The sequence below is a fragment of the Haemorhous mexicanus genome, chromosome 10 (assembly GCF_027477595.1).
Source record: "Haemorhous mexicanus isolate bHaeMex1 chromosome 10, bHaeMex1.pri, whole genome shotgun sequence".
NCBI classification, from domain to species: domain Eukaryota; kingdom Metazoa; phylum Chordata; class Aves; order Passeriformes; family Fringillidae; genus Haemorhous; species Haemorhous mexicanus.
This window is the reverse complement of record NC_082350.1, coordinates 18,509,501-18,534,416: the sequence shown is the minus strand read 5'-3', so window position 1 is coordinate 18,534,416 and position 24,916 is coordinate 18,509,501. Positions and strand designations below refer to the sequence as shown.

The window sequence follows — 24,916 nt, the reverse complement described above, 5'->3', positions numbered from 1 at the left end:
GACTGAGAACATGGAATTTGCCTTAGGAAATTTAGAAGAGACAGAACACAAGCTGTATTAGGATTGTACAAGGTACCCATGGTAATGGGACCTTCACTAACTCTTAGGTGTGCCAATCCCCAAAATCTCAGGACACAGAGCAGCACTCATAGATAGCTGCTTCCATTAGACAGACTTTCCAGGAGCCAATGCAGCCTGGATAGCTGCTGCAGTGAAGATGGGGCCGGAATTCAGCTGTGGAAACAAAACAGCTGAAGTATTTGGGGAGGGAATATATGTGGGGGGGAAAAGGTTATGGCAGCTGAGAAATTTTAATTTTGCTTTGCAGTGTAAAGGGTGAGATTGACAAATGAGGTGTGAGTGCTGAATTCTGAGATCTCTCACAGCTGAATCTGTATGTTGCTATGACTGATGTAAAAGCAATCACAACTGCAGGCCAAGGCCCTGAACACAATGAGGATCTTAGAAAACCTCCTACTCCTCAGTTCCAGCCCTCCCATGCTTCCCACCTAGGCACAAAAAATATCCATGGTTGAGACAATAAGGGGCTACACTGAAGTCCTATTCTATAGCCAGCATCCCTTCTAACTAGAGATCACCAAATAAGCTTATTCCCTTGGGAAATCAAAACAAATGTAAAGCACCAGTCCAACAAAGGGGCTATAGTCAGGAGAGGTTCCAAAAGTTAGTTTGCAAGTTTCCAGAGCTCACCTCCCCAGCCTGCCACAGACACTAACTCATCAGTTAGTGTTGGAAAGTATTCTCTCCAATGCTGCTGACACATGCAGGTTTAACTGCTTGGGCCTGCCCACATGCAGAGAGCTCCCTGAGTCATCACAGCCCAGCCCTGACTACAGTTCATCTCCTGGGTCAGACAGCCAAAAAGTCTAATGATATCTTGGTTGAAGTTTCACTGCTTTGGTCAAGTCTTGCTTTTTCCAAGTTCTGTTGTTTTGGTTTTCCATGTTGATTAAGGGTTGTGAGCAATGAATTTCTCATTAAATCATGTTTCCTGGGTCTCAATTTTTATAAAAGATCCAAACTGTCCTTTTGGATCAGGTGAGGCCAGGTTTTCCAAAAGGCTCAGTTTAAACAGGCAGCAGATGGCCAAATACCCTCCAGGCTTTGCAAATTAAATAAACTGGCTTCCGAGTCAGTTACTGTTTTCAGATATACTCTCCCATCCCCTGAAGTCTGTTAACAGGAGCAGAACACAAAGAAAATTATTCTCTCTGCTAATACACTTCATGACAGTTTGTCTAATAAAGTCGTGATTTAGCAACATGATCCATTTTTGCTGCAAATGGCAGATTGGGCTCTTTGACAGAGTAATTACAGATAAGAACAGGTTGTGAAGCTGCAGATAAAAAGTGTGGAGGGAAGGAATGGTAGCAGTTCCAAGAGCAGATTGGTACAGCAGGACAGAAAAAGTATTTTACTAGTGGTTCTTTATTCCTGAGTAATAACTGGTGTGTTAGAATAACCAGGCTTTCAGTACTACTCAACTTTGTGATCTAGTTCCCTTAACACCTACAGGAAACACACAAAGTTAGCTGAGCACTCCTGTGTTGTCACAGCTGTAGTCCATTAATTGAGAGTTTGGTTTCAGGGAAAGGGAAGAGGCAGTAGTGGTATCAAAACTAGAATTTAACCACAAGAACCAGTACTCCTACCAGATCTCACAAGCTAAGCAGGGCTAAATCAGCACATGGGAAAAGAGATGACCAAAGTAAAATTACGTGATTAAGGACATTGCTACATTACACTGCAGCCTTTTCCATGATCTCAGTGGACCAGGGAAGGCTTTGGAGAGTTTCTCTGTTCTTGGCATGGAGTAGGGTCTGGTAGGTGGAGGACCAGGACAAACAGGAGGCTATTAGCAGGTAATATGTACATTATAACTAGACCCTGACACAATCAAACACCAGACTCCTCAGACTTGTTATATAATTCCTACCATCTGCTCAGAGACCACAAGACAGCCAGATCCTCTTAAGAAGTTTGCACACAGCAATAGTGGAGAGAAGTGTTCTTAATGAGTCATGTCCAGAGAAAACAAAGAGCCTTTGATTCAATCATTTTCCTCTTTCTTTTCTGCTTCGCTGCAAGGAAACATTATGTGTTCACTGCATCTGCCTCAGCTGCCAGCTGTTACTAAAAAGGTGGTACTAACCAAAGAAATACTCATTTTTGACAAAGTTTACAACAGTTAACCACTGACTTTCATTATCACTGGACAAATGCATTTGTAGTCCACAGGACTGAGCAGGAGAGCCTGACAAAGCTAGAGGCTGTGGAGTAGCACAGCTCAGTGCTACATCCTCTGGGCTCTGCACAGGCATGGAAGAGGTGACTGGCTGTGCTCTGGAGGCTGCAGCCTCCAGACTGAAAGAAATAACCCCATCTAGTATAAATCAGTGTATACCACTGTTAGGAAGCTGTTCAGAAAAACATAATTTATGTCCATAACGCTCTACAAGAACATTGGAATTGCTTTTACTGCCCGAGATGGTGACACCAAAGAACAGAAGGGTTTTTTTTTTCCCAGACAGTGGCTACTGATCTGCAACATTTCAATTTGGAAAACCAGGAAATAAGCTAAGTATCAAATTTTCAGCCACCATGTAGGCAAGCACCGAAGCACCAAAATATTTGTGGTTGCTCGTACCTAATGAAAAGCAGCTAAGAGCATGCTTTGAGGAAAAGCTACAGAGCCATCTGGAAAAAAAATCTAAATCAAATGATGTCATTTACATCTGAATTACTTTAATAAGTGAAATGAGGCAGAAGAGTGCCCAGTTTTGTTTTCATTGCATGAAAAAAACAATCTTTTGCTAAAGGAAAAAGAAAGTTACATTATTTAGAGAAATGCATTTTTGAAAAGTATAGTAATGTCTGGCTTGCACCTAAAGTTCTCTTTGCAGGAGGCAATAGAGAGAGACTAAGGAAGAAAAGAATAATCCTGCTATGTTTTACCTATGACTCACCAGTGGTCACCAAGAGAATAAGACCCTGGGCCAAAGGGGCTTCTAAGCTTTCCTTATCTTCTTCACATGCTACCATGGGGATTTTGGAGGGGAGGCTCCCAGGTTTTCAAATTTAGCTGTAAAATTCAGACTGAAATCAACTTTGAAACTATGAACTACACTGCCCTGTCCTATAGTAGGATACTATTTCTGGACTGTACTGAGGATATTTCAGACAAGCCTGAAAATTCTTAAAATGTTGTTATTTAGGTAGATGGGGACATGAAAGACACCTTATCACCCTCCTTTGCTATTTGTTATTAGTACTTCTATGTTGATGAACCAGTAATTTGCTGATTCCTAACAAACAAGCCCCTCAGCCTTGCCTTCTATGAAGAGTTATTTTTCAAGTCTTTAAGTAGCTCGCATTTAAACAGCCTCATTTAAACACCTTTCTCATCACTTCCAAGAATAAAAGAATAAGATAAATGTGAAGAGTTGAATTTGCTAAAATAGAATGTGAGAATACAGGCACTGCTGAAATTTTGAGTCCATAAAGAAATATGAAAATTCTCTTTTAATGTCTACCCTTGACATTTTTATTCCATGTTTAATGCTCTAACTGGAACGGGAAATGGGTTTTTTCTTCCTGTTTAGTAAATCACTTTCCATAAGTTGCTCATTACATGCTGCATTCAGCTTTTGCTATTGGTCCCAAATGTTGCAAAGTAATGGAGTTCAAAACCAGCAATGCTCCATATTTAACTGCATAGGTACTTGCATATGAGGCACTAAGTTCTCAACAATTCCTACTCATCCTGCACTGAGCACAACAGTGGGATGAAAAGGGTTTGAGCAATTTAATGCAGTTACAGACTCTCTCCTACCTAGAGGGTTGGGGAATTCTAGGAAGGTGGGACCCCGAGATGTTTTACTGCAGATGAGAAGGCAGCACCCTCTGCTCAGTCAATACTCTTTGCCTAATGCAAACCCTTTAGTTATTGAGCTTAGGAAACTGCCACAAGATCCTACTTGCAAGCCTCCAAAATCAAGTTTTAATACTCAGAGCTTCATAAAGTATTCTGTGTAAACTAGATTTGGATTGCTTTCAGCAGAGAAAGAATCCTTGCTGTGTCTTTGCTTTTCTTTAAAAAGCAAAGACACAGCAAGGATTGGGCCAGCTGAGCTGACCATTTCCAGAGCTGGGCTGGTGCACCCTCTGCACTCTATACCCACCAAGAGGGACAGGTTTCCAAGAGGACTTTCTTATAATCTCAGCATTTTGTGCAAAATCATGATACTTCACTGACTCTATGAGGAAGATGATAACCAAATTCTGAATTTTCTTATTTGCAGAACAGACAGAAATAGAGACAAAAGGAGTTGCCAGAGGCCATGCAGTCAACAGCAGAGACTGTTTTAGGACCTAGATAAGATTTTATCATCTACAGTGTCCAAAATAATGAATTAAATAATTTGCCAAATATTTCAGTATCAGCTCTTTCTTTGGGGAAGGAACTGCGTCACTTTGTGTGATTGCAAATTTCAGGCAAACAAAGGACTATGTAATAATCATATCTTTTAAAGATTAGAACCTTACACTTTAACAATGAATCATTTCTAAAACAAAGGAAAATGAGGAAGAAGGGGGAGGTCATGAATAGACCCCTGAAAGACCAAAATCTTTTCCCACAAACAAGATGCTTGGACATTGTGCAAAGATATGTAGTGAAAGTTTTGTTTAATTTCTTGCCCTCTAAACAGGTTCCTCCCAGCCCATTGTGGAGAACATGGAAAATTAACTTGCCTCAAAAAAGCAAGTACAGCAAGTACAGCAGTTGCAATAGTATTTTGATATTGCTCCTGAGAAATGCTGCTACAGTCAGATATTCACGGTGTATGGAATGGAAAAGTTCCATGCACTGTGAATATCTGACTGAAGGGTGACAGTCAGCATGACACATTCCAGTATGTCTCCAAGAGAATCACAGAGTGTCATTACCAGCAACTTCTTACCTGACAGGATTGCAAATTGCCTGTGGAGCTGCTCTATTATATCCACTGCTACCAGCGGCCGTATCTCCTGCTGCATGATTTCATCTGTGCAAGGGAAAACAGAAATCTTCTGTGAGTTCATAAAGCCTCAATGACAACTTTTTCCTCCTTTAACAACCCAGCAAAACAAAAATGACCTTCAAAGTAAAAAAGCCTAGCCAGACTATTGCCTGAGCTATCATATACTATTGTGGTAAAGATTATGATACTTACAGAGTCTCCTCTTCAGCCTATTAACTTCATCTATTGCCTTGTGATTTCAGAGAGAGCTTTACATAAACCAGCTCCAGTGGATTTGCCAGAGCTTGCCACAGGTTTGCTCAGGCTGACAGCCTGCTCCTTACCACTTCAGGTTCCATATTAAGTCACTGCATTTGGCCTCCCACTATGGCATTTTTTCAGGCTTTGAAGCAGTGAAGTCTACTCCACAGACATGGCCCTGTTCCACCCTGAACTCCCCGAGCTCTGCTGGAGGACTTTGTGTAGCCAGCCAATCCACAACAGTTTCCTTTCCCGATGCTTTTTCCGCTACAAGCAAATACATAGTAAAAGGAGGAAATAAGGGGCTGTGGGACTTTCTTCTCATGAAAACAAAGCCTGTTATTTTAACTAAGCCTGCTAGTTTAAACACTAAAAAGTAACTTGGCAAGCAGCTGGGCAAAAAATGATCTCAATTTTTGTGTGTGATCTATGGAGTGAAAAGCAATTATAATTTCACATGGAGCTAATTTGATCTCTCCTTTTAACAGGTGCACCCAGTTATTTTCCCCACTCTTCACACCAGTCTAAAGCAGCAACACTTACAAGAAAAATCTGCCAACTTAACTGGCAGGATCAAGGTTTATCCTACAATAACACGTATTGGAACTACTCCTTTAGCCACTGTACAGAACAACCAGTCCTGGTGTCTGGGCACTTAGAGGTGGACAGATCACCTCTAAGTACCCAGACAAGAGGGGGAAGGAAGGAGGCTGGGTCCAGATAGACCACAGATCTGAGTCAGGGCAAGCAGTTGCCCCATTTAAGCAAGATCTTAACTGATGTGAATTCAACATAGGCACTGAAATACTTTTGTGCACCTGATTTTAAACCAACAGTCCAGAAACAGAGAGCGAGGTCAGAGAGGTTAGAGATTAGCTTCTTTCTCCTGCCTCCTAGTCTACTGCCAAAAATACCTTCTCTGTCTTGCTTTCAGACATCCACTCTGATCCTTTCCAGAACTAGGGACTCCAGGTTTTAAATGACACATGTCATTTGGAAAGTTTTATGTTCATTTTCAAACACTTCACTCATGCCTTGAGATGAAGCAGCTGAAGAGCTTGTGTCACAGTGGGTGACACACAACTTGAAGTTTCACAGATTTTGGCTGATGCACAAAAAAGGCAACGATTCCAAAAAACAGGGGGAGGGGGGAGAGGAAAGAGTCAAGGAGGATGATTCTGCAAATCCTCCTTTTTGAACTTAATAGGAGAAAATGCAAACTTGAATGAGTGATGTTGATGTGGGACCTTCTTTTCCATCCTGTTTATGAGGCTCACTATCAACTCTCTTGACATTGTAGGTGGCAAAAGCAACCAGGAATCACTAAGGATCTTGGTGTCAGGGATTGTTATACATTGCCAAAGCAAACAAAAATATAGTAACCCATTCAGTTTTCCTCTTTTACTCTGCAATTTCTTCCATGCATATCCAGAATGGGATCTGGGGGGAAACTGCAGAACAAACAAAGGAAAGCAAACCAAAATCTTTTTGAACACACAAGGTTATTTTTTAGAGAGTAGAGAATACTATAAGCCTGATTTCTCTCTAGCTGCTGATGAACAGCTTGTTGATAACCCTGTCTGGAGTCAGATAAATACTACACTCAGGCAACCAGCAGCAAAAAACTCCTGTACTCTATGAACACAATTCTCAACAGATACTGAGAAGTGTCCCCAGATTATTGGTCCAAAGATTCTACCTTCCTTCAGAAAGTACACTGGAAGTATTTCCAAATCACCATAATAGTAAATGATTTGCCCTTTTCCAAACAGGTGTTGGCAGCAAGAGGAAGGCAGAAGAGAGAAAAGTTGATTGTAACAAAAAACAGTCAACATGGAAGTATGGGAAAGGAAAAGCAAATTAATAATTTAGACAAAGCTTGGATTCTCAGAACCAAGAAACCTCAGGGCACCATACATTGAAGGGAATACTGTTGATTTTTCAGCATCCAGAAGGTGCAAAGTTATTGTGACACCTGTGTAGTCCCACACGTGGTCAGGTACATTCAGGTTTGACCAGGACTGAGATTATGCCAAACAGCTGCAAAAATAGAAAAAGTATTTCTACAGTGGATGACAAAATCACAAGAGAAATTTCAACAGCAATGTAAAGTTAACTAGAAAAGGTGTTACCATCTCTCACCTCTCAGAGACTTGCCCAGCCCTCCAGGGTAACAAACCTGCCAGTAGTTAAGCTTGTGTTTGATGTTTGCCAATGTGAAGACATCATTAATATTAACCAGTCTTGAGCAAAACAGAAATTCCACCACTCACTCAACCCCTATTTAGCTTTATTAGCTTGCTCTAAACATAGTTGGGTTTCTGGTTTCTAAATATCCTTTTTATTTCAGAAGGTTTTTACAATGTAAGGATAAAATTAAGCAAAAGAAACAAAAACTGCAGAGTGTCAGTTAGTTCTTATCAAATTCCCTGCCTGGGCAAGACAAACATGATGGGATTGCTGTAAAAGCCACACTCAGGAGGAGATGTTCAGATGATGAGAAAGGTGGTACAAAACACATTCAGTGACTAGGAATCACACATCCAATAAGTCAGAACAGTTCACACACTGACATGTTGGGAAAAGCAATTGCAGCAAAAGAAACTAGCAGGAGACTGAGAAAATCTGAGAAAACAAGGGAAGGTGCCTCACGAGCCCAACTGGCAAATGAGATCATGTGGCTATGAAATGTCAGCAGCTGCAGCCAACAGCACTCAAGGTCCCTTTTCCCCATTTGCACTTCCTCTAGGACAGTGCTTAAAGGTAGTTACTCCCCAACATGGAAGAATTTGTAATACCATCACACCACAGATCTTGCAGTAGAAGTCCCAGTCCTTGGAAACATGATTCACTACCTGGGGCTGTTGGAGGAAGTTTTTAATCTTTGACTAGAAGAAAAGCTTGAAAAAAATCTTATAAGCAAACCAAAAGACACAAGTCTGGGTTTGTTTCAAAGCTATGACATTTGCCTAGTATCAGTGAGCACTACCATTTATGTCTTCCACTAGCTTTATCCCAGGAAGCTCTGATGCCTCTCTGGTCTGTACTGCAAGCCAGAAGGCAGCAGGAAGTGCTGCTCACCCTCCTGGACAGAAGCAAGGTACCATTTTTCTGTGGGACTGATATTCCAGCTGAGAAACCCCTTCTCCAGGGTGACATGAGCTGGTATTGAGCTGACAGGTACAGGTTCACAGACACTTCAGAAAAACTTATTGATGATAGGCACATTTTAACACTACTTGGGGTAAAGGGGAAGGTTTCAGGAAGCTGAAAAGCTGCAGGATCTTGACAACTATCTTGTTTCACAGCACCCCTTGCTAGTATCTACAGAGGACATTGGACAACTCCTGGTCACTTCAGAGCATTCCTGTCCTCTGATAAAATCTGTATCTGTATAGGCATGCAACTCAAGATCTTATCAAAACATACACCAGCCAAGTGTCTGCAACATATTTATTTTGGGGAACTTGACTCAGACATTTCCCACCTTCTGTGTGATTGCTCTTGTGGTCTTCACTTTTTTTTTTTTTTTTTTTAAGAGGCAGTTATTCATAGCCCCTGAAATTTCAAAAATAAAAATTTAATTGTTTGGTGTTACATGAAACAATGCCAATCCCTACATGGGTCATCACCATACAATCCTTCATTACTTGAATTAATTGAATTTGTCAGGACAATTTAAATGTGAATAAGGATGTGATAAAAGAGGAAAAAAAGAAAAGAAACAAGTCAGTTCATCTACTCTTGGTTCTCCTCTTAAGCTGCTATAAATTCAGTTCCTAGCAGAGGCCAGTTTCAATGCAGAATAATTAGGCTTTACAGTTTTGCTTCCCAAGGATTTCTACCAAGGGGGAGAAAAAGAAAAGCAATTACTACAGCCATCTGGCACAGCTTCTCCTCCTTCCTAGCTCTCCAGGGAGGCTCACTGTGACTGTGCTATCTGATCCTCAAGGGGAAAGCCATTCAGTTATGCTTCATAATTCCCCATTCAACAATGAAATCTGCTTGGGCTCACAAGCACACACTTATTCTGTGTCTCACCCAGCCCTATGTGCTCCCACAGCAGGTCTGGAGGAGCTAAACCAACAGCAGACAGTCAAAAGCAACAAAGAATATCCTCTTGTTCTTTCCTCTCCTCTCTGAGCAGACGCTAACTAACTGTTTCCAACAGCACTGGGAAGGTGACCTGCTGGAGTGAGGGACTGGACTGCACCAGCAGATTGACACAGCAGTGCCTGTTGCTCCACCAAGGACAACTAAATGCCACCAGGCACACCAGGACACTGGAGCTTCTTTGTTTTTAAGTGGCTGGAGGCTACAACTGCCTGGCCTTCTGCTTACTGCAGGAGAGGATGGCTTCAATCCCCCATCTGAAGTCACTTCTCTTGGAAAAATGGGCTACAAATTTCTAGAGCAAAGTTCATGTCTTCTTAATGACAGCCTAATATGTAATTCACAGTGAAAGAAGACAGCTGAGAGTGAAAAGAAAGACTTTTCTAAAATAGTCAGGTACATCAGCATAATTCTACTTTTTGCAAGCTCTGTCAAAAGTTATGCTCAGAGCTTTCGTAATTTTTTTGAGAAAAATCAGATTGCTGATGTGATGGAAAAGGGTTAGACATGATAAAGCATGAGGCCAGATATTTCTTGCCCAGATACTTCATTTTAAGAACATGAAAGCACACCCTACATCATGTGTTCTTATGCTCCTTAGAAAGTACCAAAAGGCAAATCCAAAGTTTTAAAGTTGCAAAATTCCTACAGTCCAGAACTTCTCCCAGGTCCTCAGTCTGCTTTGCTTGCCACCAACAACAGCAAAGTCTAGCAGAGCTAAGTTAGATTTCAAGAATTAAACACACCAAGGAAACAAATTTGCATGTTTGACTGATAAGGTTTAAGCAGGCTAAAGGATTTGAAAATATTCTCTCACCAGAATTCCCAGTTCAAGTCCTTAAGCAAAACATTTCCCTTTTTGAAGGTCAAAAAGAACTTCAAGGTTATTACATCAGAGAAAGAATCTCTTAGTTTGAAATCCTTTTTTAAAATTCCTATTTATTTTTCTTTCTCACCATTCATGCTCCTTGTTTACTTTCTGAAAAGGTTTGTTTATTCTCTCAGCCCAGGCAGACAAACAGTGAGGTCAGTTACTGATACAAGCTGCTGTGCTACAGATTGTTCTAAAGAGGAACTAAAAATCAAGCTATAAACAGAAGGGAAATCTCATCCTTTCTCTTATTCTTCTGCACATTCCTGCCACCTCTCTTTTTGCTAACCCATGCTGAGTCAACTGAAAACTAAACCAGGAATAACTTTATTTTAAATAAGGTGAAGTAATAATTTCCTTAGTGATTGCTTCTCATCTGGGTTAGTTCTCTGCAAAGCTGCTTGAAGGGTACAAGTGCTGGTAATGCATAGGAGGGGTGGGGGGTGGCAAAGCCAGGACTACCCTTCCAGGAGAGAATCAGACTTAGGTCAGCTTAGAGCAAAAGACAAAATGAAGCATAGGTGGCTGGTATCAACTTTTCTCTCAGATCAATTATTCACCAAGCACAACTGTAAAACCTACAAGGGGTATTTGTCTGAAAGCAATTTCTCTTCTCATTAAAGTCAAGTTTCATAGCAAATTTTGGTAGCCATCTCCCAAAAACTGAAGATCCTTCCAAAATATTTAAGTAACTCTTGGTCATGTTTGGAAGTATCTTTTTAAGTTGGTGGATTTTTAGTTGCAACAACAACCCAGTTTTGTGTACTGCAGATTTCTAATTAGTAGAAATCTGGAGAAGCAAGGTTAGGAGCAAGACTCTGTCTTGAGTGATGCACTGCCAGCATGTTCCAGTCCCTTAAGAAGGGGACAGATTGAGGCCATGGTGTGGAAGGTATTGCCTTGCAAATTTTCCCAAACAATCTCCATGAAAGGTTAGAAACACACCTTTCTCTGAAGAGCTCAAAAACCTGTGAGTCCCAGTGTCTATCTGGGCAGAAGCTGAACTGGTGCCTGATGTGATTTTCTGTCACACAGCAGATGTGCTCTGAAGTTTTCTCCTGACATCACACTGAGTTGTGATTTCCAAGGCATTCTGTGCAGCTTGATGATGGAGGTACAGCTTTACCTGAGCCTGGCCCTGCAGGCACATATTTCTGCTGATTTTAAGTCTTTCAGGGAAGATTGTTCAAATTCTTTGGATCACTGCATTTTTCAATTAATCTCATTTACTAAATTTGATGCTCATTTTAACATAAAATTACAACAGTGGAGAGGTCACAGATTGAAAAGACCTGTTTGGAGGCTGTGTTTTCCTGTGCTCCAGGAGTGGTTACAGACTTTAGTAAGCTGCTTTTACAGGCAGGCACAGTACACTTTAGGATTCTACTATGGTTAACTTATAAGGGGAAGAAAGTAGAGCTGTTCATATATAAAATTGAAATCTTGCCCTCCCAATTGGAAATGCACCCTCTAGGCATGATGTCAGCCTTCCAAGTCCATGTCAAAATATTTTGGAATACACTTCCTTGCATGAAGAAACAGATTTTGCTGCTTTTTCCATTTCACTACTTCTTCAAAAACAGTCTTTGGATGTTCTTGTTTGAAGGAGATTTTTTGTTTGTTTTTAAAGAAGTCTTAAAATTGATTGGTAAATAAAAAAAATAAAATAAAAGCTTTCTTCTGCATAGGTAAACTGTCATTTTAATTTATTGTTGGTACATTCTGCAAAAATACATTGGTGTGTACAAATTAATACTTATAGTCGCACTTCAAGGATTTCAATGACTATTTGCTGTCAGTACACACCATATATTTGCGCACACATCTAGGAATTCTCCATTAATAATCCCCATAAGAGCTAAATTTACAAACTAATATAAAATTCTCAAAGCACTCTCCACTGTTCAGTTCAATTCATATCCTAGCCTATTATGAAGCTACTTCTTAAAATACTGCTGAAAAATCATAAGAGATAGACAAGAAATTATTAACAAATCTTCACTCTACATTATGAATTATCCATAATCAGAAAAGATCTAAAGAAACACACCATACCTCATCATTTGCTCAGCAAGATATTGCTTGATTTCACAGACCACCCTCTCGTGGGGAGATGCTACATCCTACTATCCACAAAACGGAAACTTTCCTAATAAAGGGCATTAAAGGCAAAGGTCTAATCTCAGCATTCAATAAACAAATCCAGATTTATAGCAGCATAGAACAGCCTCTTGCCTAGTGCCTCAGTAGTAAAAACTTCTTGATACTTTCTGATTTTTGCCAGAGAAAAGTTAATTAATCTTCTTCCCAAAATCTGTCCTTCACAACAATGCTGGATTGCTAGAACACAAATTCCTGCTCAGAGAATAGAAGAAAAGAACATTTCCATAATGTCATGTTAAAAGCCATCGTGAATAACAAAACCCACATGTGGCAAACTGCAAAACTAAAATATGCTCGCTACAATGCCTGGACACTGAGCTAATCAAGAGATACAGCAGGCTGTACAGCAGACTTCATTCCTTTCTCCCAGAGCTTGCCAGCAGACAGTTTCATAGCTGAAACTGTATCTTAGAAAAATTCTAGCCACTGGCTCTGCCCTGAACTATTGCATCCAGCAAAATAATTTCAGAGCCTGTTCACATAATATCTGAGCTCAGGAGCTGAAGGGCTGGTTGCTAGCTCACTGCTGAACACAGGCCAGTTAGCTCAAAAAATATTTCCCCGGTTGCTGTATTGGAGACAAACAGTGAGCCACAGCAGGCACCTCTGCTGCCAGCAGCACTCTGAGTGTATCTCCGGGACAAACACTGCTCACAGCCGACCTCTGCCCCGGCCAGCTCCCAGCCACCCTCCTGCAGCCTTCTCCCAGCTGCCACCAGCAGCTCAGCTCCGGAGCCCACCAGAAAGACGCGGCAAGGAGCGATGGCTCCCGTGCAGCCCCTGCAGGCACTCACGAGCCCTCCCCGGGACGCAGCGCGGCTCCTCGCAGTCCCGCTGGGGCAGTGAGCTCACCGCGGCACTGGGCAGGCAGGCAGGCAGGGAGGGAGGGAGAGAGGCCGCACTCCGGGCGACCAGCCCTGGATCCAACCAACGGGGCACCCAAGGGCTGACGCTCTGCTGGAGGAGTCTGCACAAATTGCTTCGGAACAGCTCCAGGGCAAACCACAGCAGAGACCTCTGACTGCGGCACGGCCAGGTTTAACCCTGCCCAGGTACAGCCGCCTCTCCCCGCCCGGACAGCTCTCCACTCGGGCCCCTCCAAAGGAACGCTTCGGAGGCTTTCACAGCTTGGCACAAACAGTAAAGGTACAGCCCAACAAGCAACAAAACAGATTCACTTTCTCAGACTAAGGCATGGAAAGGGCTTTCATTAAAATAACTTTAAATAGTAGGGTATTCAGGGCCAAGGGAAACCAGCAGCGCTGCTGTGAATTGCTGTCTCGAGTACCATCCCGAAGGCACGCCCTCACATCAGAACACAGAGCTGTTATTTAAAGACAAAGGAGAAGACTGCACGAGACCTATGAATTTGTAGGAAACATGACCTCAGGTTTTGAACAGGGGAGTAATCATTTTGACATATTTAGTTCAATGAATACTTCAGAACACAAGTTTTCAGTGCATGAAAGGAGTACCCACGTGGCTTGAAGAAGGTGACATCACACCTATAGCAGTCTGAAGCAATACTGGGAAACAACATTAACATTAGGTTAACTCATAAAATTTACTGTCCCTTTACTGCCACAACCCCCAGCAGCTCAGTGGCTTTAGATACAAGTCACTCTTTACCCAGGATACAGTAGCTGTCCCCTTGGATACGTGATGCAATGGTAATATCTTGTTTGTTCTGTGTCTTTGGGCTCCAAAAAGACATGTGTAATTAATTTTATAGATAGGGAAATTGAGGCACAGGGATAGGAATCCAGGTCATCAGTCAACCTCAGTTCTTCCCAGCAATAAATTGAGGAGCAGACCAAAGTCATTTCTACAGACAGGCTGTTGGACAGTGGATCTCTCTTAAGGATAATATACCCAGGATTTCCATCCTTCTCCCATCAGCTAACCAACACACACTAGGACAATGCTTTTAGTATAGGATGAGAAAATGAACAGGATTTTCTATGAAGTTACAAATAAATGCCATATCTAAGCAGAGCATCACCATGCTTGGTACAAGATACACCTGAGAGCTTATGGCACCTGTAGCTTTACAGACAGACACTACTGTGGATAAAGGTACAACAGGAGAGTGGCAAAATGCATGGATTTTGCACTGCACTTCCCTTCCCAGCCTCCCTTACCCTGCTTGCCAAACAAGTGAATTCACCAGCTATAGTGGGTGTGTAATGTTACTCTCTGCTGCCTGTACCAGTATAAATGTCCACATGTAACCAATGTACAAAATCTGTCTCCCATTCCAGACATGTTTTGCTGTCCTGGGAGCTTCCCCTCCCCTTCTGCTTGTGCGGAGGGAACAGACCACAGCCCTGCTGGCCACCGAGCCCAGCCTGCAGCAGAGACTGCAGCAGAGGCTGTGCACAGCTGGTCCCCAGCCAGGTGTGGGGCAGTCCACAGACCCCTCCTGGCACCATCCCTCACCTTCCTGCCGGGACTGGCCTCCCTAGGAGCACAGAGGGCCAAGTGTCACTTTGGTCCAAGGGGCTGATCAATGGGCCGGATGATTACCCTCTGAAAAGCACTTTATCCCTGTGTGCAGAGATGCTGCAGAAGCAGCAGATCCAGCCATGGAGTCAGAAGATGAAATGCTACTCTGCATGTGAACGGAAATTACTAAGCTAATGTGGATTCAGGATATAAGGAGAGGAATGAACTCACCATGGAAGTTGCACCAAGAAATTCCTCTCAGGCCACTACATTCTCCTTGGGCAGTACTTTAAGTTTCATAAGCTAAATTTACATGTCAGACATTTTTTCATTTGGGTAATTAGTACAGGTAATTTCAGTATGCATTGGGAAAATGTCTTTGCCAAGCTAAAAAGGCTTAGTTGTGCCTCTCTCCATAAAAAATATTTTGTACTATCCAAATATTGTCTCACCAGCATACAGCCCATAGAATAGGGTAATACTGACATTTCAGTTTTTGTTACTGGGAAGCAACTGTATTACACATTTAAGTTTACTTTAAAACAAAAAATAAAATCAAGGACATGATCTTCTCTGGCTACAATACACCCCAGTTTCATTGAAATAATTTGCACCATGTCAGCACCTGTCTCTACAAGTTCATGTGTTCATACCTGTGGATGTGGGCCTCCAAAAGCATGACAAGGAATGGCTCATACCCAAGTGTCTCTAACTCAGAGATCATCTTCCTAGATTCTTTCACTGCAGGACCAAAGAGAACCACTAGGTTCATTGTGTTTGACTTGTTGAACACACAAGATGTTCATGGCAATTGGATTAAACCAGCATTTTAGAAAGCTCTTTAATCTTATGTTAAAGACTTCAAGCAACTGCAAATCTACTGTTTCCTCTAGAGAAGGCCTAACACAAAGAAACTGGCTTGTGTTTTACAGCTCCCACCTTGACTTACAGCCCAATCATTTTTATTGTGCTTTTGACTTGAAAATTTAAGTTGCCCCCATTTCATCCATTCTCTGACAGATGTCACTTCTTCAGCTTAGGGGTAAATCAAGGGAAAAAGGAACACAGTATCCCTTTACCCCTACCCATTTCACCTCAGCATTTCCCAAAGCTAGCAAATGATGACCTTAGTAATTAACAGTATCCCAATTTAAAAATCAGATCTTCACTCCTGTAGGCCTCCACAGAGGCATCCCCAGAAGCACACTGTCTCAAGGTGTGACTCAGGAGTTTAGACAAGTAGCCTAAACTGAGCAATCCCCAGTATAATGACTCATAGGCACAGGTTCTGAATGTAAATAAGGCACTGACTCTGAGCAAAACAAAGCAATGCTGGGATAATCCAGCTTAGAAAAAGGTGGAAAAAAATGCCTGGTCAATAATTCTTGGCTGTTGTAAGAGCCTGAAGGATTTTATTCTCCCTTGAAAAGTGGAATTAACTAATAGGATCAGAAAATTGTACACTTGGCATAGTCCAAATATTCATAAATAGCTGGGCTGCTCCAACCAAGCATTTATTTATCATTACTTTATACTTGATCCTGAGTCTCTCTAGTATATAATGTGGTGAAGAAGGAAAGTCCATGTCTTAGAAAACTCGCTGGTCAGGTTAATCCACAGCAAGATTCAGGTAAAAAAACTGCAGTACAATTTGTATAAAAAAATCAATACTTTAGCAGAGCAGAACTGGGTCTTTAAGTGAGGCTTGAAGCAGCAGAACTGGCTGAATTTGGAGAATAAGCTCTGTGGGCATAACCAGGCTGAGAGCTCTGCACCAATCGGCACTCTCCAACCTCCCAGCATACTCAGCACCATTCTCCCCTGAAGTCTTCTCCCCAGGCAGTTTACACTACAATTTAGGTAATAAAGAAAAGCAAACTAGTCTATTATACTGTGGTAATAAGTCCCACAAGTTAACAAAACATTGCCAATTATAGCAATCTGTCTATCCCTGTTTAATGCTTTTCCATTTTGCTGAGTTGCTTCTTGTTCTGGTATCATGGGAGAAAGGGAAAAACATAAATACCCACAAGGCCTCTGCTCTAACTTGCCCTCTGAGAATTTGTTCTCTTGATCTTTGCAGTACTACATCTTTCTTAGAATTCTTTTAAAGGAAAATCAAGCTGTGCCTTCACTATTTATCTCATAATTGTCTGGACTTTTCTGATTAGGTAAACAGGGTTTTAGTATTTCTCAACCACAGCAGAGCCCACTGCATATAAACGGGAACAGGTGAAAAGAAACACAAGCATCTAAGATAATTGTCTATTCTCAGAAAAACCTCTGTGGAAAACAGATTTTATTTCAGCTATTCTATATGCAATGAGAGCCAGCTGAAAAAAGTTATTCCCCAGTCCCCTTGGTAGCTTTTTTTACTAAAGAGAATGCAAATAGAACCAGAACAATTTTGAGCAATACACAAGGAGCCAATGTGACTGAGTCTCAAGGGATTTACAAATACCTTCCACTTATGCTTCAGATTTTGGTCTTCACATGAAATAGCCACTTTCTCCAGTAACAGCACTTTTGTGGAAAGACCAGTCATTTGAAAAAGAAAAGCATTTCTCATTTATTTTACTACTAAAGGTGGAGAAGCTTCAAAAAGTCCAACAAATTTCAGTCCAAATTCATTTCAGATGGGATTTCCTTCCAGATATAGCACCCATAATTCCTTAACCACTCCAGTACTTGAGTCCCTTTTCCTCCCTGAACAGATGGATCTGAAGAATTGGTTTTCAACTCCAGCAGTAAGAGAGACACAACAGTAGGACAGAGAACAACCTCCCATGGTTGCTGGACAGACAAAACTGCAGCATTCCTCTGTCTTACAGAGGACAAAAGCAGAAACACTGCTAGCACAACAGACAGATCCCCATCCTACTGGCAAGGAGCCTCTTGCCTGGTTTTGCAGCAACAGCAAAATCCTGAAAAGCCTCAGTAATAAACTGCATACTCCTTAGTGTCTGCAGATTCACTACCCTGTTTTAAGCAGCCACCAGCCTTGAGCACAGATGAAAACCACACATTTATTCCCCTAAAAATATAAAATCCCCTTGCAGTCCCAAGCTCCACAGCATGCAGAGACAGTCACAGCCAGCACAGGATCATTCATCCATGTAAAACCCCTGTAGCTCCATAATCCCCTTGGAGCACTTGAGCATCACAACAAGACAGGCTAACTAGGAGCATCTGGGGACAAAGGGGCCAGTTTGGCAAGAGGTGTCCTCAAGCTTAAAGGTGTTCACCAGCAGCAGGGTGACATAAATAGTCAGGTCCATGCTGAAAAGAACATGTGAGCCACTGTGCAAGAATGATACACTTCATGGCAAGAGGCTATGCTTTGCTTTCAGCCTCAGTATCTGTTTCATGAGGAACTGAGGGCACTCCAATAATGATCAGCCCTGGACTGGAGTCCCTGTCACATCTCTGCCTGGCTTTCTGGGGGCTCCTTCCCTTTGGTTCTCATAGCTGTGCTATAACCAGCAGAGCTGCAGCTCCCAGTCTCAAGGTCACATAGTGGAGTTCAAAATAGCACCATTTGTACACCAGACCCCAGAGGGCCCTGTAGGCAGCTCATATAGCCTGTTGCAGGGAGCCAGGGCTGTGGAGCTCTCAGAAGGCACCATATGACCATAAGGAAACTGCCCTTCAGCTGGCCCCTCACAGCAGCATTTCTTTTTTGTGAACATTCACTATTTTTATCCTTTTACCTAAACAGAAGCCTACAACCACACCTCTAACCACTCATCAGAACAAATCACATGGATTGAAAGAAAGACTTGAAACTTGCATGATCCAGGAATGTGGAAGATCAGACTGGAACTGGAACATAGGAACTGGAATGGCTCGGCACAACACTGCTTACTGTGGGGTACTGCTGATAAAAGGCAGGTAACCTGCAGGCCACTGCAAGCATGTGGCCTCTATTTCTGCTGTAGTTACCTGCATGCCTTCCATATCTTCTCATTATGATATCTAATACACAAGATAAAATGGCAACAGAATATTCAAAAGGCTCCATAGGTATGGTCTGTATGTGTGTCCTGGGACAAGGTGAAAATTGCTCCATATTTTGGAGTGCTTGAAATACTGAGTAAACATCAGCCAACTGGACCTTAGCAACAGTCCAGCTCAACCTTTACACTGCAGAAAGGGTTCTAAAATGATGGTGAGAACATGCCCCAGGGATCCTGCACTGCTGCTATGTTCAGAGAAAGTCAGCCTGAGAAAAAGGCAGTCAATGAGTCTTTGCTTGTAGGACTAGGTGGGGCAGACAGAATCCAAGTTCTCTGGGACAAATAATCTTTTTGCCTCTGTGTTTATGCAGCACAGACTAAGGGAAACTGGTCTAGTCATAAAAGTAGTAATATGAAGTAATCATAGCTACACCATCAGGATCCACTTTTTATGGAGGCCGGTAATTCCCACTCCTACTTTACAGATAAGAAAACACAGGCCAAAAAAAGCCCCACAATGAACACAAGGTCAGAGTCAGTTCAGAGCAGGAGAAAAAAACCTACGCAATGTTGTTATGAACTCCTGTACCACCGTACTACCTCCTTAGCCCTCTTCTAACACTGTCACCACACACAGAGCTGCCCCAGTGTGTTCTCACAACTCACACAGCTCCAATACCTGCAGCTGAAGGCACCTTGTCCTCAGCAATAACTGAACTTCTGCCCCTATGGCAGCTTTGCTGGCAGAATTTAATACTAAAGCAGTGAAGATGTTTTCTGCCTCACAAAATGACAACAGGCTCAGGCTGATCTGACGTGCTCTCTGTTCCCTAGCAAAAAATTATTTTCCAAGGGATTTCCACCCATAATACTATGCCAGGTAGTCTCTCAACATGAGAGGCAGGGAAGGTGTTTCCCTGGGAACAGTAACCATGGCAAAGCCCTTACCAGTCTCTTCCTCTCTCTACTATAGGAAGAAAAAGAGCAGCAGATGCCTGAGCTCTGCCTCCAGCAGGTCCACGGGCCCACAAAGCCATAAGCAACCAGATCAAACATTCAGGAAGGAACTTCAATGAATCCACTGTCTTTTACTGGATACCAGACATTTCTGCCCTGCTGTGCTGAACTCGGAATGCCTTGGTACAAAGAGTGCAACTGGAAACATCAGTGTTACTGAAAGGTCAGCCAAATACAACAATGCATAGGTGGGCACTGAGCCCAAAGATCAGCACGGATGGATCACCCACAGAAACAGAGGTACAATGGACAGGCTTTGCACTTTTCAAACCCTGACATTGTGCATTAGAGCCCTGTTAAAGAAAGCATCTGCAAAGCCCAGTGTGTGAGCAGAGGCTGCAGCTGATACCCTGCTTCTGGCCCACCTCTTTTTCTACAGAATATTCTCGATTTACAAGATCCAATGCAACTCTCTTTGCTGAAGAGCTAATTTAGTCATAATAAACATAATTAACTTCTAAGTACAATCATATTGCATGCTTTTGGGAGTCTTCAACATGCACTGGTGAACACTTTGTAAATTTCTGGATATGAGGTTTATTAAGCATTCATTCAAGTTAATAGGGCAAATGAAGGGGGGCTCTTTGAAAAATCTTCCTCTCAATGACACAGAGAAAAAGTGTTCCATGATTCAGCAATCTTGATATGTGAATAGACAGTCAACAGCCTAGATTTCAACTGCATCACTCCACTTCAGAGTTAGCATGCAGTTAGCACAAATTGCTAGGCACCAGTACCTTATACTAGTAACCCCCTGAGAGTGGAATATTGCCCCGTACCTGGGCTGACTCACACAGAGCACAAATAGCTCTGTTGTGCTACTTTCCGAATACAGCGAAACCAAAATCTTTACAGAGAGGAAGATATTGACCTTCTATGTAGTAATTCAGGAGCACAGGGTGACAGGGTCAGCTGGGTGATGACACCCACTGCTCCAGCTCTTTACATTTATTTTTAAGAAGTATTTTCCATGCACAACAGATACCTACTCCTGACATATACAGAAAACTCAGTGTCTTACACTCAAATGAAATAAACATTTATTCAGAATGAGTCTAACATTCATTTTAACTCCTTTAGGAAAAATCACTGCAAATATCCCAGAAATATACAGCCAAGTCAAATGCTGCAGTCACACCTGAGTTAATACCCAAATCCAGCCAGTTGCCTTTAATTATCACAGACTCCTCAGAGAAAGCATTAAGAATACAATCTCTTTTTGCAAATTGCCTGGGGATGCAATACAATTACCACTACTAGAAGATGCTATTTTGTTTAAAGATGCTACACATACCTTTCTTTGCCATGCGCTCCAGTCTAACACATCCTCCTATAAAATCGTGATAAGATTTCATTTCTCCTTCTGTTATCCGGACAGCAGTGAAAGGCAGATTCCTGGGTACCTGTTGTCCACATTTCCGACACCGAGAAGCCATCGCCACAGCTCAGGAGACTCCTGTCAGGAATCTGCTCTCTGTTTGCTGGAATCCAGCCTGATTCTTCAGCTGTCAGTCCAGCCTGGTGACTTTACCCCGCTTAGTTCATTCAAGGTCACCCTTGCCAGCAGGATGTTCACCATTGCAATTGGCTAAGACTTTTATAGGCTTACTGACTGTGTTTGTTTCTCCCTCCTTGCCTTCAATATCAGTTTACTTTAATCTCTCATTCAGAATGAAAGCTGTGAACCCTCAGCGCAGCCCATGCCCTGAATGGCTTCCTTATCATTAATTTAAAGCTGTCTTTTAAGCAACAATGAAGAGAGAAGATCCCAGAAGCACATTGCAAGATCACAGAACGACTCTTAATGAGCATGCCAGATATGTTCACAAAGATTTTTTTTCTTTGAGAAAAGGTTTTTCTTCATGATTTTTGGTTCCTTTCAGGCTTATGATTTTATGAATCTTCATCTCTGAGAACAAATTTTTTTACTTCGGCATTTCAGCTTGGACGGTGCAAGGAGACTGCTCTGCAGAGCTGCTCAACCAATTACTCACACGTCTGGCAGTGGCACTGGGAGGCTGCAACTGTACAGAAAAGCCCTCTGCTGCTGTGCACAGTCCCTGCTCATAAGATCTGATAATCGAAATGAACAGAGTAGCAAATGGAGGACAAGGGAAATATTGTTGGCAGACATGCTCTGCTAGCTGTGCACCCCCCCCAACTAATTTTTTTTAAACAAAGACATTGGATCCATTAGTTAGACATCAAACTCAGATATTTGAAACATTCATTTAGAAATCCTCCTTGGAAGGAGATGGATATTTAGCTGACTTTTTTCCCCTTTTAACAATTACCACAATACAAATCACTGGTTAGAGGGCCTTATGAAGAACCTAGTTATTGGGGAATTGAGTGCAGAGAGCACTCAATCCTGATACAGTGAATTAAAAAGGAGCTTTCCCTAGGATCGGCAGGGGACTGCATGGGAGATGCATAACAGGCACAAGGCCAGCACTGGTGACAGTGCAAAGAATACAGTGAGAACCCAATGAATCAGGGCTGAGCTGCCACCCAGAGCTCAACTGCAGTGACCTGAGCACACAATGAGTTTTCTGCAAGGATCTTACACACAGATTGAGAACCTTTGCCTTCCTGTGCCTCAGTCACTAACACCTGTTGGCACTTTACATGGTGCCAGAACATCCAGGGCTGTTCAGCCTGTGGCCTGCTCAGATCACAGCTGATTCCTAGATGTGGAGTGGGAAAGCAGAAGGCTAATTAATCCAAATCAGAGAATGACCTAGAGGGGACAAAGATGTCCAGAAGAAAAAAGCCTCTGATGGTGCCATTACTAAAATGCTGAATAACTGGCTGGATTGCATTGAATGCCTGTAAGCTGAAATATAGAGAGGTCAACTCACCTGTCCCTACTTCCTTCCCATTCCATGAACTTGCAGCTTCTCCCCAGCCAGCTTTGCTGCCTCATGCACACAGGGAGAGATGTTTAAGCTTCCTTAACCCAGCATACACAAACTGGCCATGTAGTCAAACAGCTATCAGACTTGAGAACTGAGCCTCAGAACCTCTTCTTTTGATGAAATGAAGCTATAAAAGACATTTCCACTCTAAAAATTAAAAGATTTTACTACCTTCACCTCCAAATTTGGTATGTAGTATGAAGTTGCTCACTCTCCTGCTCTTTTCCTTTGCCAAACCCTTCCTGCAAAGTGAGAACGCCGATGTACTGAGCTGTTGAATAACCTGATTCATTAGCATTTGTAAAATATTTATTAGAGCTTCCATAGAACAATCCCTAGGGGAGAGCAATATTTTACAGATAGGGAGACCAGTGGCACAGGAGGCAGAAATACTTTGTAGAAAACTGTCATGGTGAGATAAGAAAACTAGAAACACAACCCTGCAGTTTTATCTTTAAACATTTCCTCCCTCTTTTCCTTCCTTACAAGGGTTCAAGGTGTCCTTCCTTACACGGACGGTAAGGAAGGACACCTTGAACACGATATACTCTGGCAAATAAACTTTTCTGACAATATATTCATGTCTGACATAGGCAGAATAATTGCACTTCAACCCTGCACACAGAGATAAGCCATGAAGGAGAATCCAGCATTTGTGGAAATACATTTCTGTCTGCAACCCTTCTCTGCCCCCCACCAGTATCCACATGGCTTAGGAAGAGGAGGATCTGTGACATGCTGCATTCCAAGGGGGAGACTTGATGCTGGAAGTGGATGCAAGAAAAAAATCTACCCTAGATGTGAGCTTTGGAAGCACAGGTTGCCACACAGCACACAACAGGGAAATGATCTAAAATAATTTCCCAGTCCTTCCCTAGGAAAGCCTGATCCATTACAATGCTAAATACAAACATCTGCTGCCTGGGGTACCACAGCCATCACCCAGCTCCAGACACAAAAATAAGCTGGCTGCAGCTGCTACACATTTAGCAACAAGGCACATAAGGGTCATCTCAGGGACTGAGTGCTGTGATGGATGGACAGAGGGATCTGTTTGCTCTACTGTAAGTTTCATTGCAGTCGCATTCACAAGGTGAGCTAACTTCTCCTGACACATATGGAAAACCTGACATGGGAGCACTGAGACCTGCCCTGTTTCCTACCACACAAATGACCTCTTCTGTACTGCTCTGGCTGTGTCTGCACAGGAGCTGCAGTGAGGGCTCCCCAGCAGGAATTCTTCTATGTAACATGTTACCAAACACACCCCCTGTGTGGATGATGTAGAATTCACAGATTTCCTCCATTAGCTGAAAGGTACCAGTCTGTTTGAAAGAAGAAGGTTGTAGTGCAGGGAACAGGTACAGAAAATGGTAGGCATGTTTCCCTGTGTCTTCTCCATAATAACACAGAATAGAAGGGCATTACTTTCCTGCTGCTCTAAACACCCATAGCAAAATGATTGGAAAATTGGTCATGAATTGCCAGCATTGTCTAGCAACATAATCTGGGTTGGTCTGTCAATGAATAAGCAAGTAAATAAATGTAAGAAAGTGTAATCAGAAATTTAAAAAAAAAAAAAAAAAACCACCAAAAAAAAAAAGAAGAAAAAACCCCACCCCACAACCCATGACCCAGATACCCTCAGATGCCATTACCCAAAACAGTCTGCAGAACTGCACTAGTTCTTAATTTCATTAGAAATACCAGTTTGCCTTGGAATTGATGCTTGCTGGAAAGTGCTTGCTGCCGTGACTGTGTGACCAGAGGATGGCAACAAATTTTAAAGTCAGCTCAGTTAAATCCGTTTAAGCCTCATATCTCTTCTCATGAAACAAGATGCTTCTGCTTCAAAAAGCAGTGCTGTGGTGGTTGGTATCACTGTTAAGCACAAAACATGCAACAAACATATTGGATCTCAATGATGCTGAGCCCAAGGGACATAATTTCTTTTGAAGAATCAAGATTTGAGTTTGGGAACAGCTTTTATGTGTCAGAGGAAGGAAGAAGAGGAGTCTGCTTTGGCTGCACGTGTAAATGAGGCAGCTAGAAAACACTGTAAAACACTCACTGTTTGAAACTTACTCCACACACTCATTAAAGCAACTGAGGGGAAACAGGCATCACTTTTCCATCGGGCCTTTTAAGAAC

At 42.3% G+C, this 24,916-nt stretch overlaps 1 protein-coding gene across 3 annotated transcripts in view; it reads right to left on the bottom strand.

The window, feature by feature from the left end:
- MCF2L2 (MCF.2 cell line derived transforming sequence-like 2) overlaps window positions 1–21,382 on the bottom strand; it is a 131,981-nt gene extending 110,599 nt beyond the window's left edge. The window contains exons 1-2 of one of the 3 annotated variants that reach the window (XM_059855699.1): window positions 21,142–21,382; window positions 4,983–5,066 (exon numbers count right to left, since the gene is read on the bottom strand). In XM_059855699.1, the coding sequence (XP_059711682.1) occupies window positions 4,983–5,066; window positions 21,142–21,283 (226 nt within the window). In that variant the 5' untranslated portion in view covers window positions 21,284–21,382. Of the gene's footprint in view, window positions 1–4,982; window positions 5,067–5,234; window positions 5,483–21,141 lie in introns of those variants that run through there. The other 2 variants (XM_059855703.1, XM_059855700.1) reach the window with 2 other exon arrangements.
- Window positions 21,383–24,916: the final 3,534 nt, after the last annotated feature.